This window comes from Bombyx mandarina, chromosome 04, assembly GCF_030267445.1.
Source record: "Bombyx mandarina strain Sakado chromosome 04, ASM3026744v2".
NCBI lineage: Eukaryota > Metazoa > Arthropoda > Insecta > Lepidoptera > Bombycidae > Bombyx > Bombyx mandarina.
The window spans coordinates 343,201-358,248 of record NC_143211.1 but is presented as its reverse complement, the minus strand read 5'-3'; the positions used below and the strand labels follow the sequence as shown (position 1 = coordinate 358,248).

The following is a 15,048-nucleotide window of genomic DNA, read 5'->3' as shown; positions in this document are numbered from 1 at the left end:
GAGAATATAATATTATAAAGTGTTTCATGAACAATTTTATTGGGACAAAGCTAGCCGTTCTTTTGCTAGACAAGCCAGCGGTAGCGCTTGTAGAAAAGTATACGAATGTGTTTATTTAAGCTATCGTAAAGTCCCCGAGCTCTCCTGGTAAGTATTCTACCATAATGTGAATAAACAGCAAATTCTGGGGTTTCAGTTTGAAAGGAAGAGGTAGCAGTTCTGACACGCCTTTGGTGCTTTGATTTTGCTGAAGACGGGCGGCGGTATTCACGACAGAGTATGCATGGGTTCCGTTAATAGTTTAACTCAAGGTGGTCCACCAGAGCCTAACCCATGTTTACGACAACCACCAATGCCAGGGCACAGCTGAATCGTTGTATATCTACTTGCTTTTTCACACACCAAGTAATAGAATTGAGTAGGATTCGTTTGGTCGTCAGTGATACCGGAAAAGGTTACGGTCGGAGGAGGGAGGGGAGGGTGTGTCACAAATTGAATAAATAGCTGTAACGAGACGAAGCCTACGCCAATTAAGCAGAAAAGTTAATGAATGGTTGATACCCGGGATAAGGCTGGTTGCTTACTTTCGACGGAACTTATTGTTTATGCAATAAGTATCCGCCAGTGGGGTAGCAGTGGTTCATCCAATATATTCTATTGCAATATATGAATTAAGCTACTTCAATGCGGTTTTTGTGGCTTAAAGGGTAAATACTTACAGATGGTCTTGCAAGCAGGTACCAATATTTTTAATGAAATACGTACTTGACATATGTTGACGAATGATCTCAATGAGGAAGGAGTAATATTGTGTAATAAATAAAAATAGAATCCGCAAAATTAATTTTGTCTAACTATCAACTGAGATAGTAGATCTGATGTCTCAAGGTGTATGGCGGAGTTCTCGTCGTAATATCTATGAGCTCTGGTAACGACTTAATACCAGATGAATCGCGAGCTCGTTCGACCATCTACGCAATAAATAAATAAATAAGTTCAGGTGGGCCGCAAGTTCATCTAAGTCATCAGAAAATTTTAATGTCAAAAGCGAAGCTACATGAGCAACGGCGAGAGAGTAGTTAGATAAATTATACTCAGTGGTCAAATCGCATGTTTGTATCGAGCCTAAGTATAATTAGTACACCTGGCTGCCTTTTTATTCATTCGAGTTTTCCTAGCCGAATACCGCGAAGCCAAACCGACCGAACGTATTTTATGTGTTTCAAACGAAATAAAAGGAAAACAGATATTTTTATGTTCAATTGCAAAAAAAAAAAAACTCTATTTTTATATTTAATTCGACCAGCTTTTAATGTTGTGTTTATTTCACATGTTGATGGACATTTTATTTATTACCGATCCCGTATAGTGTTATATGTTCGTGTCTATTTCATAAGCGATATGAAATCAATAAAAACATATTCTGCAAACTATAATCGAATGATTTGGATGATGATTAGCGTGAAGACAGCGGCTGTTTACGCACATTGCACGCTCCGCTCTGACTATCGCTGGTTTTATCAAAAATAGCTATACAAAAACTATACATAGTTCTATACTATGTTTATATTTAAAATGAAAACAGGTTAAATAAAAATAATAAATACAAAAATAAGTACAATATCTTTTAATTTAACGCGAGGGTTAACTGTAAAAGTAGTTTTAAGCATATCTACGGTTTTATAAAATTATCAACCCTTAGATTACAAACAGGCAAGCGGGTTAAGGCTCGCCTGGAGGTAAATGGTAAGTCGTCACTCAATGTGACTCACGAGATCTAAGTCATTATAGTAATTGCTTTGAGAATAACAGCATAATCTCCCGATCCCAGTTGGTTGTTTCGTGTCAGAAATAGATCAGATCATAGGTCCGTGAGATTCACAATACTCTTGTCTATTTCCAGTGATAAATTGAACACTATAACGTTTCATTACACATGTGTTAAATTCATAGATTCATAGTGAAGGTCCGCACGGGACCACCATATTGCACTTTCCGGTTTCCAGTTTGGAAAATTGAATGGAGCTTAATCTCCGCGCTTTGTCCGTCGCACTGCGTTTGTTTCTGTTTCCTTTCTAACGGGGTGTTGCGCGGACGGTTTCACGAAAGGAAAATTCCAATTTTCGTGTGCAGTTGTTTGGCTAGTCATCTTTGTTTTATGTTATGAGATTGAGGGTCTCACCAACTGTGCATTAAATGCTTTATGACTTTAATAGCATAACGAAGATAAGATTGGAGATTTCAGGCGTTCATTTCCCGAACTAAAACGTTTGTAGACTCATCACAATATGCCACAAAAGTCTTGCTACACTTGCGCGTTTGGTTAGGTTAGGTCCTACGAATAACACAAATTATCCTTGAGGGTCAGAGTTACCTACAACTATAAATTCAGTCCTGCAAGCAATTAAGATAAGAAGTCTTCTATTTCGTGTCTTTAAAAACCAAAAGTTTACAAACCTGATACGAAATTAAAAATTTTATAACAAGTTCTAATGTAAAATAAATTTACTTAGTTTTTTCGCCAAACAATAGCTAATATGTTTCATTCTATAAAAAAAATATATTTTCATCAGACTAACAGAAATAAATCTCGTAAATTTTGCCGTAAACTATGAATAAGAGCATGTATTAAAACCAATTGATTGTTTCAATATTTCCATTTTATTTTCACATAACAACTTAAGAGCAATAGTGATTACACGCAGCGAATATTTTATTATATTATGATCATGGCACCGGGAGTGAGGTTACGGTGAATGTACTGAAGGGGCGCTTACTTGGTGGGCCTTTGGTTGTTGGAGTCTCATTACACGAAGTGCAAGGATTAGCTTTCTGTAGAGTCTGCATAGATGAACAGGACGATGGCGTTATCTTGGGAGGAGCCGGTTTAGTTTCTTTGGTAGACTTTGAAGATTCATTATGGCTGTTTAATGTTTTTTGAAAGCGTTTAATGGAGAGCCAAGAATCTCTCCTTTCTAGACGCGTGCTTGGAGCTTTCTTAACGTGCTTTTCATTAGTTCGTCGAGAGGGTTGGTCGGAGGAGTCTAATGGTGGGAGGAGTGTGATGTCATTGGAGGAAGAAGTAATAGTTACGTCGACGCGGACTTTTTCTGCTCCAGGTGGGACATGCAACTCTATGCTGCCGGCACTGTGAGTAGAGAGTGCGTTTCTCTTCTGATCCATTCGCGATACAATCCGACCTAGCCCTGCTTCATTTAACTGTGACTTGTCGGGAAATTTACCATTGTTTGATTCATTCTTCATTAAGGAAAGCAATGATGATGTATGGAAATGACGTTTTTTTGGATCGGTGTCTGTACAGTCTCTGGGGGATTTTTCTTTTATTTTGTCCATTATATTTGGTTTGCGGCAGCGCGGGGCCAGGGGGGCTCGTGACGTAGCAATTGCACATCGATCTTTCTTTTGGGGCTTACAAGAATTTAAATCAGTCTTTTTTGTGTTGTCATCTCGCCGCGCATCTTTGTCGCGGTTCAAACTTTTTAATATTCGTGCTGTGAATTCTCGAACCGGAGATGGATGCTTTTTTGGTTTTTTCTCAGAAGCAGATTGGTGACTGCGGTCGATTTCTACTAGTGTGGGCCGTCGGTGTGCGCAAGGGTTCAAATGGTCAGAATTTCGGATCCTGCAGGCGTCGTCCGGCACGAGTTCAACGCATCGGGGCGGTGGGGGCTGACGGTTTGGGCCACAATAAGCTGTTTGTTCTTTGGGACATCGAATGGCATAATCACGACCGTCAGTAGCACGTGCGCATTCTCTCTCTCCAGTGAGGCGGTACCCGCTTTTTTCTGTTAAAGATTTATTCTGACTTTGTTTCTGTGAGGCCTCTTGTTCATAATCACGGCGTCGTATCTCCTCTGCTTCAGCTAAGCGACGCGCCACGTGGTCGCGACTCTGTCCGCATCCAGCGTTGGTTGTGTCACAGCCCTTATGTGTATCACACATTTTAAGCATACTACTAGATGGAATTTTTGACGTTGTAGGCTGCGTGTTTTTTTTCGCAAACTAAAATCAATTAAGTTTTTTGGTGAAGTGCAGAAGAATGCTGAATACATACACTGTCGCCATTAACTATTCAATTTGTACAAAGAGCCTACATTATTAAAGTTTATAAATTAGCCGTTTGCAACAGATGTGCATTGTACTACGGATAAACGATTGGCGAGCCTCAAAGAAACTTTTTCGGAGCAAGTCCGAAGGTTACATAAGCCAGGGAAGCTGTAAGCTCAAGTAGTTCGATAGTATAAACGGAGGCTTCAAACTAATAGCCGTTTAACAGCTGGAGGTCAGAGGAAATGGGTGGAAGATTTCGAAAAACGGAAGGCTTCATTCCATCAGCTAAATGGCTATAAGGTGATGTAACCACTGATCCGTTTGTAAAAAGTTTAGAGTTGAAGGTAAAAATGGTACTGACCAGCTTAAAATCGATCTAGATAAATTTAGCTATCTAAGTGCTTATCTTACCTGTGCAGCATTATTGCAGGAGCGTATAGTTGCTGACGGTGGTTCTGGACATGGTGGTCGTGAGCCGGTCGGTGGTGGACAACATACTACCTTGAGTCCTTCTCGGGCCACTGGGTCCCGACCACGGCAGTTCGGGTGTGGTGGTGGCTTGCATTCTGGACACGGCGGTGGTAGTTGTTTGCCAGAGCATGTGTTGGAGTCATATCGGACCATATACGATGGCAGACACTGTAGCGGATAAATATATTTATATAGGAGCTTGGAATCCAGAAGTATCCTGCCTGTTTCTCAATCATAAATAAATAAATCAAGCGGCGCAGACGTCTCCTGGTAGGGCAGAAAGTCTCGCATAACTTAGCGGCCTCAATGATTGATTGATTGAATAAATGATCTATACTTAATATTATAAAGAGGAAAGATTTGTTTGTTTGTTTGTTTGTTTCGAATAGGCTCCGAAACTACTGGACTGATTTGAAAAATTCTTTTTCCATTAGAAGCCGACATTGTCCCTGATGAACATAGGCTAATTTTTAAAAAAAAAAATTATTTTATTTTTTTGGTTTCATGTGTGTTTTAATGTTTCCGAAGCGAAGCGAGGGTGGGTCGCTAGTTATTGATATTTTTGATCACAAAACTGGGACACCACAATAAAAAAATATATTTTTTTTCAAATTCGATTTGCTATCAAAGCGTAATATTTTTAATTTTTTTAACTAACATTAGTTGACTGTCCTTTAGCCAATTTTCTAGTAAAGTGTTCAATATATGAGCATCGATCCCGGGATATCCCTGCCCTCGTCGTAGGCTAGTGTTAGTCTAGTGATAGACACATATGCATAATGACAATATACAAATTTGTAAGATAAACAAATCTACCTCGATCACTATTCAATTATTACCTTTGCCAGTCTGATGGTTCTACGGAATGTGGTGGCTGGTATCATGATGCTGCGTGCAAGTCGCTGTTGCTCTGAAGCAGTTAGTTGACTCTGGTTGGTCATGTAATCTAGAAGGTTTGGTATGTAAATAATAGAGTTGGCCATGGAATCGATTCATCAAACTTGCACTCTATGATCTTATTGGTCGTAGGCCGCGTTGTGAGGCCACAGTGATAATTATTTTGGAAAAAAACTACTTATGACCTAAATTTAAATGTGTTGTGTTAGGCGGGATGTCTTTACGATATCGTATTTCTATGTTTCAGTAGTCGAAATATTAAGTTTGTTCATGTTTGACACTCACATTGAAAAATCAGGCGAGCCTTTCAATTGTAACGTGTTTCATAGTACGAGTAACACCCGACGGACGGCCTCAAGTTGATATGCGCGACTAATATGCTGCCGAAATAGTTAAGGCGCGGTAGCTACCTCTACGATATCACAATACGTCCTGCTACCAGGGAAGCTGTAGTGTCTATAGCTCTGGTAGCCGATTAACAGCAGATGAACCATGAGCTCATTTGCCTGTCAACGGCCGTCTGGTGTAGTGGTAAGTGACATGGTCACTACACAAGGGGGTCGCGGGCTCGAATCCCGCCAAGGGAAGATATTTGTATGATAAATATAAATGTATTTTCCAGGGTTATGGATGTATATTAAATATATGTATGTGTATAATAAAAATCTTACATTTATTTCCGTTATCTGGTACCTGTAATACAAGTTCTTTACGAACTTATCACGGGACCAGTTAACGTGGCGTGATTGTTAATAATATTTATATTTATACTATATTATTGTACTTGTGTGAGATGTGGTGCTGGAGAATGATGCCCCGTATTCCGTGGGCAGCATTTCAGAGTAACGTGTCAATTTAGCGACAATTCAAAATCTCCTCGCGGCTGTCATCAGAGTGTCTTCGCAGAGTCCTTGAATACTTCGGTCACATTGCAAGGAAGAATGGTAACAACCTCGAGAGGCTCATCGCGACCGGTAAAGTGGATGGGAAAAGTCTTCAGGGGCGCAGTCCGGTCCTTGGTCAGACCAGATCCGCACCGCTCTTGATTCCATACTTCACAACACCCACCACACCGCCAGAAACAAGTATGATACAGAAGGGTGGTTACGACCCTCAGCAGTGAGAAATACGACGCAAGGAGAAGTGCCTATGTCATAGACAGTGTACCTTACACATGCTGTAGTGCGCTACTTGTCAATGAACTTCGCGTTATGTACCGACCTCGGGTATTAAAACATAGTTATGAATAACAACAAAATAATAATTAGAAAATGAAACGAATTTAATGATAAATTTCACATTATGGATCATATTTTTTCAAGTCAACAGTCCAATTTAATGTTCAATGATCATCACATAAGTACTTCGAAAGATCAGTATGTATCTGGTGCGCTCTGTATTGTTGCTCGATTCCGCCACGTCTGTGAACAATTCAATCAGGTCGTTATTATCAGGTTAGAATATGAGGTTGTAGGAGACTAAGGAAATCAGGTATAGCTACTGACACGGACATGGGGTTTACTTCAGTAAATATAAAATGAAAATAACAAACACGTGATTAAATAATATTTATTTATTTATTTAAGCCGCCACATGCCTAGCACTAGGCTACTTATGTACGTCTGTACGTATATCATTAAATAAATTACCTAGTTTTTTATTGCACTTGTAGACAGACGAGCTTAAAGGCCACCTGATAGTAAGTGGTTACCGTCGTTCGTGGACGTCAGCACTGCTAGGGGCAGAGTCAAGCCGCAGCCTACCGACTGACTTCTAATATTTACGATACTCGTTTAGTTTATTTTTGGAAAACTTTGTAAGCCAAAATGTACCGGAACAATAAGGAAATCATGTTTATAAATAATTTTACTAAATAAAGTTTATTAGGTCCAGTGAAACAAAACTCAAATAACCTAACTCGTCCTGTTTAGTACTAATGTAACAGTCGGTACTAACGAGTAGCATTAAGTTATCACATATCCACATACATGTACGGTGTCTCCGGCCACGACGAGGAGTGCGGGCGCGGGGCGCGCGGGGAGGAGCGCGGCGACGGCGGGGGCGGGCGCGCGGAGCGGCGGCTGCGCGTGCGAGCGACACGTCGTGGACCAGACGTGCACGGCGCCTGACAGCGACCCCGCTGGGCTGCAGATGGTAGTCATCAGTAGAACAATGGGCTTTCCTATTTCCCTCTTAAAATAATTAAATCAATTCACTAGGTCAATAACTGTTGTATGAACACACGATTGTTTTGCGGTAGAAGCATAATTCACGAAAATGCTAAATTGAGGAAATGAGGAATTGAATTACGGCCGCACGGGCGGAGGACTCGCTTTGCCCGTCACAGCCCACCATGTTGCCCGAATAATTTGCACTTGCAGTCGACGTTTTTCGATTTTCCGCTTTATTGCAGAAAAGGTATCCCAAGGGGCTAATCTCTATGCATAAACATTATTTTGATTCCATATTTTTCTATAAGTACATTTATTTTATACTTGAGAAGAAATGCAATAGCCGGTTAATAATATTGCTTTTGCTAAATAGATCTACAGTATTAAACATTTGCGAATTGAACAAGGGACACTCGCTACTATTACCGGAGAATTTAGTAATTTTTAGATACACTTAAAAAGTTATCTAATATGGACATGTTAAGGTAAAATATGTTCGCCGCGCTTTTCTTGATACCGCTATTTTTCAAGTACTGCATTCGCTAGAAGGCAGATACCAGAACCCTCGGAGACAACAACGTCAAAGTTATCTTACAATTTCAATATTTTCAAGTTGCATGAATTTGTTATTCGAATAAAATAATAAAGTTAGTTACGTGGCAACATAGTGTGTTGAGGCAGCTGGTTGGACGTAGTGGGAGAATGAATCAGTATGAAGCGTTAGTTGCGAGGGTATCAGGACCTGCAGTGGTTCCAATGTCGGTATATGTACGCAATACACAGCTCCGCTACTGGTGGTTACCCATACGCATTTCCTTCTGGAAATGAAAAAGTCTTTGTATTAAACTTACTGGTGGTAGGACCTCATGTGAGTCCGCACGGGTAGGTACCACCACCCCTGCCTATTTTTGCCGTGAAGCAGTAATGCGTTTCAGTTTGAAGGGTGGGGCAGCCGTTGTATCTATACTTGAGACCTTAGAACTTAAATCTCAAGGTGGGTGGCGCATTTACGTGGTAGAGGTCTAGGGGCTCCAGTAATCACTTAGCACCAGGTGGGCTGTGAACTCGTCCACCCACCTAAGCAATAAAAAAAATAGGAGTGCAGCAATAAATTCTGTAACTATATAATTCATTAGAGATGTTTTTTATTGCCCTTGTAGGCAGACGAGCATACGGCCCACCTGAGGGTGAGTGGTTACCATCGCCCATGTACTTCAGCAATGCCAGAGGCAGAGCCAAGCCGCTGCCTACCGCTTAATACTCTCCACAAGCCTCGTTTGAAGAAGGACATGTCATAGTGCTCGGGAAACACCGTGGAGGGGAGCTCATTCCATAGCCGGATGGTACGTGGCAAAAAAGATCTCTGGAAACGCACTGTGGATGACCGCAGTGGCTCCAGGTAGTATGGATGAACTCTACTCCTGTGGCGGGCGGTGCGGTGGTAAAAACGAGATGCCGGTATCATCTCGAACAATTTTTTAACAAGCTTTTAAAGTGCGGTGTTTGTTCACGGGTCTGTCATATTAAGTTCGTTGAAACTTTAGTGTAATGTGGCCATAGGTATTTTTTTCTTAAACTCCGGAAATTCGAGATAAATAAATACTTAGCCAAGGAATTAATAGAATGTGAAATTAATTTGTATTTGAAATATAAGGTATACCACAATCTAAATATTCTAAAGACCGAAAACGGTAACAACACCTATCATGAACTTGAGCCGTGAAGTGAATCGTGAAGCTGTAATCACAAAGTGAATTGTAAATCTAATTGGGCATTCACCCTGGATGTTCCACGATGCCGAGAGGTCTCGAACATAGATCACAAGTGGCCTTTGGGGGGTCACAAAGTGCCCTCAGCTCTTCTTCGGTGGGCGGAGGCGGGTCGGGGGGCGGGTCGCGGCGCTGCTCTCTCCGGGCCGCAAATCGGTCCGCAAGTCCACCTCCGCTGCGCGCCTCTACTCGTTTCAATGATGTCGGTATGCTCCAAGCACTCAGTCCTCCACGGTTCTTATTGCCCCACGAGGCCAAAAGCAAACGCTGATCAGACTGTTCCTAAAAGATTTTATGGCTATTGTAGATATACTGGTAGACATTTCATCTTCGAAGTTGGGAAAAGTAAGACACCCATTATATCAAAACATTCGAAAGTTGAACGCATTATTTGCGTGGCAGGGGTATACAAATTTAAATGTGATATCCTGAACCGGAGGTTGTAACTGCCACAAAAACAGGAAGAATGATAGTCCCTTTGGGACCTAATGACCTAGTTTTCATTTCAGAATTACTTACAGATACAAAATGTCCAGAGTACCAGCGTGTGGCGTGCACGTAAGTAACTCCTCTGCTTGTAAATGGCACCATATCATCCGAAGAATCGTCCATCACTAGTGTTTGTCTGAAAAATACTCAAAATAATTTTTGTCGATATTTCTTTGAATAGAGTGTTTCTCTGAGGGTATTTATAATAGCTAGGGTATGTCGGGGTAGGTAAGATTTGTTGGAGTCTTTCAACCTAGAGAATTCATAGTTACGGGTAAAGTGGATGGAAGACGATCCAGCGGTGGTGGATCTTACTGGTGGTAGGACCTCTTGTGCGTCCGCGCGGGTAGATACCCTGCCTATAATTCCTGCCGCGAAGCAGTCAGTTGCAGTTTGAGAGGCGGGCTAGTAGCCTAATACAATTGTGTCTTCGACCTCAAGACGAATGGCGGTAGTCTCATGATGTCTATTGGGTTAGGTAACCACTTAATCTGCGGAAGAATTTCGATTCCCGCGGCCCATCGCGCACGTTTGGGGAGACACCGGGGTGGTTTTAGCCGGTAGGAGTCCGGCACGCCCCTCCGCCTTTCCCCAGGCGGAGGTAGTTCATGAGGATATCACCCCGAAAAAAAAAAAAAAGTTACTACTTAATAACCGGGGGCGTGAAGAACCGAGCTTCGTCAGTCTATAAACATAGATTTTTCTTTTTCAATAAAGTACATTGCCTAGTGCCTTTGATGGAAACCTATTGAGATGAATTTATAATTAAATTTATGATATGATTGAATTTATGCAAATCAGGTTTTGTGTTAGTCGATTCAACTCACTCACAAAACATGGGCGTTATCTTCATTAAATATGCGCAGTAGTCGCGTCCGCACGCCCGTGTACTCTGAATCAGTTTCCTGCGTCAATACAGGTATCTGACGTTAACCAGGTAAAACTAATATATGTAGCGCGTAAGATGTAATCCAACTATGACATAGATCCTAGGAGGTGTTAGCTCCCATCGTCTCGCCACTAGTGGCGTAATGAGCGAGAGGAAGAACTTACGGTATAAAGCAACAAAAGTGAAGATTTTCACTTCACAAAAATTGAATCTTATAACCTATATTTTTACATCAAAGTTTGAGTTTTAGTAATTTACCTGAGTGGCAGCATTAAGCCATACAGTAGTGTAGGATAATCCCGGGGTCAAAAGCGCAGGCTCCAAGGAGAGGAAGCAGCTGCCATCGGACCGCGCCCAGCACCCAGCCGCTCCAGCCCCGCACCGAGCTCGGCTTTTCATGTGCCCCTTGCACTGCTCTATGATATGTTAATTTAGGAATCACTATGATAAATAATAATGTCATGATGCAGAGCAAGCGACTTTGGCTTAATAACTTAAATAACCTCTTACTCCGAGACAGGAACACTAACATGATAGAATATTTTCACTGGTGGTAGGACCTCTTGTGAGTCCGCACGGGTAGGTACCACCATCCTGCCTATTTCTGCCGTGAAGCAGTAATGCGTTTCGGTTTGAAGGGTGGGGCAGCCGTTGTAACTATACTTGAGACCTTAGAACTTATATTTCAAGGTGGGTTGCGCATTTATGTTGTAGATGTCTTTGGGCTCCAGTAACCACTTAACACCAGCCGGGCTGTGAGCTCGTCCACCCATCTAAGCAATGAAAAAAAAGGAATACCATGACCACAAATATTAGTACTACTGACTGGTAGTCGAATCAGCATCCCAAGGTTCAATAGCGAGAGTTAATCATGTAACTATACCATGCCTTGAACCTTGGGCATGCCAATGTTTCAAAGGAAGCATGTTGCCCAAAATTTTCTTTGTCCATAAGCGTGCGAACGCATATTAGTACAACAGAATTACAGTAAAATATAACAGTAACATTTGTAGCTAAATTATTATGCTAACGAAGATTGAAACTGCACTTTCTACTAGTATCACTGTCCAATTCATTGTCAGAAAAACAGTTGGAAGAAATTCTTCTATTGATCTCTAAACAGAGACTATTTTGCGGTCATTTCTGCCTGCCAGTCACTGTTTTGGCTAGTTCCCCTGTTTCTCTTTATTTCAAGCAGCTCATCAACAGAGTGTTTCAGTTTGTGACAGAATCAGCATTAACCCAAAGGAGGTGCAGGCTGCTGTGGCAATGTAGGATCATTACAAACCATCAAAATCAAAGACGAGCAGTTCCCAGCGGGTTGCGATGTCAACTAGAGCGCAGGCTCCCGCCACTAGAAGCCGACTGCTGCATTCCGCCCAGTCAGATCGGGCTGCGCTTGCCCAGCCTCTCAATGCACCCAGGTCACATTGCCACGACTCATTCCATGCTTCTTCAAATAACTCCCAAATCTGTGAATCGGTTATTAGTTAATTAAGCCCGAGATTTAATTTGAAATGAGATATGAAGATTTTAATTTGAAGCAAAGTGTTTGATGTCGTCTTCCGATGTGTTACATCATCCAGCACATGGTGGATTGGCTAATGAATCCATCCAAGATAATTAAGCTTTTATGTTTGTTACTACAATTACAAAAACTTATGAAAGTATAGCTTTAATAATACTTACAAATAATGTAGCATCATCAGTGGTGATCGCCAACCGACTTCCGTCGGGTGACAAGGCCGCGTGTTGCAGGACATATCCGGAACCGACTTGCAGACCACCTACTGTGACCCACGGAGCATGTGCGTTCACGTACTCTTGCCGCCACTGCGAAGGATCTTGAACATTGATCGGAAGCTCTCATAATCAGTCGAACATTCCGCGCAAGGCGTGTATTCTCTCATACGAGAGAGCACGGCTACCAACCCTGTGGTCCATTAAGCCAAATAAATCAGATGCCCGGTGTGGACACGGCAAAAGACAATGCTTAGAAAGTATCGCGACGTCTCACGTTTTTGCGTTGTTGCGACGGGTCACAGTCTGTCCCGGCGGACACGGACCTTCATTTCGAGGCACGTTATGTGCGGTTTATGGATTTATTCTTCAACAAATATTAATCAGAAAGTCACAATAATATGTACGAAACATACTCTCATGAGGATAGATCATCATTCACTTAGGTATACGGCGATACGTACGAGTATATTGTTCACTGCTTTCAGCTGATTAACAACCTTGATAATATTGATGGTTGTGTTTTAAAGTATCAAACATCTCTTGGTGTTGGAGGACGATTCTTATTTCAATAAAAATAGTATCAATTTTTTTGGAAGATAATAAACAGAATTACCTGTTATGACGTCACGCAGTGCTCGAGTGGCTTCCGTGTCAGCGGAGTTACAGCGCAGTAGCAGACGACGCCAGAGGGCCGGTTCTGAAGCCGAGCGACGCCACAGCCTGCATACGGCTCCGACACGAGCCAGCTCTTCCCCCGACAACCAAGAGAATATTTCGTACAGAACCGATGCAGTGCATCCTTCGTCTAGTTGCCAAACTGACGTGTCTTCGTCGCAGCACATGGATAGCCCAATTAATTTGCACTTCACTGAACTACTTTCAGAATACGTAATTATCGAAACCAAATTTTTAATGTAATAAAACTTTTTAAACACTGTTGACGAGTAAGAAAAATGTCACAAATGATGCTAGATTAAATTTATTAGAGTAATCACCAAACTTTTTATATTTTTACTACCAATATGTATCTGTTAATATTTACAAAAATTGTCAATATGTAATAAGAACAAGAGCGGTGCGCTGTGGCGCTGATGAGGCGCGGTTGCCGGCTAAAAATATACGATTGCTTCTGTTTGTCGAATGTAGTTCAACGCTTAATTTTAGAGTATATTGCAACGTGTTCTTACTGATATTATATTTAGTTTGCAGAAAAAATTTGAATATTATTTAAATAAACGGGTAACATTGATGAAAGGACTTACTATACCAGATGTTAAATTATTCTGAGGCAACGGTTCCACTTTCTTTGCTACTGATGACGTCACACAAGGTGGGTGGCGCATTTACGTTGTCAAGGTGGGTGGCGCATTTACGTTGTAGATGTCTATGGGCTCCAGTAACCACTTAACATCAGATGGGCTGTGAGCTCGTCCACCCATCTAAGCAATAAAAAAAAACACCTTGAAAAGCAATGATACAGGGTGGCCCATAAGTCCTTTGATATGAAAAAAAATTATTAAAATAAAACTAATTACATTATGAATTAAATTTTTATTTACATAAAAAGCTTAAAAAACGGGAATTATTTTTTGAAAATAACATCTCCTAAATGTAATCCGTTGCGATCACGGCACTCTTGCAAACGACGTCTAAAATTGTCGATGACTGCGCGGCACGTCACTGCTGAAATGCTTGTCATTTCTCTGCGGATGTTTTCTTTTAGGGCCTCAATTGACCGCGGGTTTGTGTCGTATACTTTAGCCTTAAGGTAGCCCCACAAAAAAAATCCATCGGGGTCAGATCTGGACTACGTGGAGGCCAGGAAATGTCTCCTCTCTTAGAGATAACTTTGCCAGGAAAAAGTTGACGGATAACGGGCATAGCAGTGTTAGAGGTGTGAGAAGTGGCCCCATCCTGTTGAAACCACGTCCTGGCATTAAAGCCTGAAAAGTTTTGCAATTCTGGTATGAAAAACTCTTCGATCATAGCCACATATCGCTTACGAGTTGACTGTGTCGGATTTTCGCGAATAGACTGTGTCACTGTGTCTATGTTTTGTTCCGTACGTGACGTCCTTGGGCGACCCAACCGCGGTTTATCTAACGTCGAACCGGTCTCCTCGAACTTAGCAACCCAGTTCTTAATCGTTTGAAGAGTTGGAGTGTCGTCAAAGTTGTGTAAACCTTTGTGTTCTCGAAATTTACGCCGCGCAACGGTTGCCGAATTGTCGTTTTTATAAAACTCGCGCACACAAAACGCACGGTCCGCTCCGGTAAAACGCTCCATCGCGACTAAATTCCCAGAAACCGAAGTTACTCCCCACGCTTCCCCTGCACCGCTCACGCGCGCCCTGTTCGTTTTATTCAAATTTTACTTTTCAAAGGACTTATGGGCCACCCTGTATTTTGAATTAATGAAGAAATAGTAACTACAGTGAACATTTAAAGATTATTTAAATTAAAAGTGATATTTAGTTTATATTGGTCTATATTTAAAAAAGGTTAAAATCATAACTAACGTTTTTTTAATCAATGCCTATTGCATATCC

At 41.5% G+C, this 15,048-nt stretch overlaps 2 protein-coding genes across 2 annotated transcripts; both read right to left on the bottom strand.

Moving 5' to 3' along the window:
• Positions 1-2,651: 2,651 nt before the first annotated feature.
• Positions 2,652-5,612, bottom strand: LOC114252128 (uncharacterized). The gene is made up of 3 exons (XM_089740383.1): positions 5,382-5,612; positions 4,483-4,710; positions 2,652-4,023 (listed from the first exon to the last, which is right to left on the bottom strand). Exons 1-3 carry the CDS (start codon positions 5,523-5,525, stop codon positions 2,728-2,730), a joined length of 1,668 nt encoding a protein of 555 aa, XP_089596509.1. The 5' UTR covers positions 5,526-5,612; the 3' UTR covers positions 2,652-2,727.
• Positions 5,613-6,222: 610 nt separating this feature from the next.
• Positions 6,223-13,747, bottom strand: Fbw5 (F-box and WD repeat domain containing 5). Its single transcript, XM_028186636.2, has 10 exons — positions 13,114-13,747; positions 12,447-12,601; positions 12,046-12,229; positions 11,016-11,173; positions 10,700-10,773; positions 9,899-10,004; positions 9,390-9,661; positions 8,267-8,428; positions 7,428-7,584; positions 6,223-6,860 (listed from the first exon to the last, which is right to left on the bottom strand). Exons 1-10 carry the CDS (start codon positions 13,340-13,342, stop codon positions 6,813-6,815), a joined length of 1,545 nt encoding a protein of 514 aa, XP_028042437.2. The 5' UTR covers positions 13,343-13,747; the 3' UTR covers positions 6,223-6,812.
• Between the last annotated feature and the right edge of the window lie 1,301 nt (positions 13,748-15,048).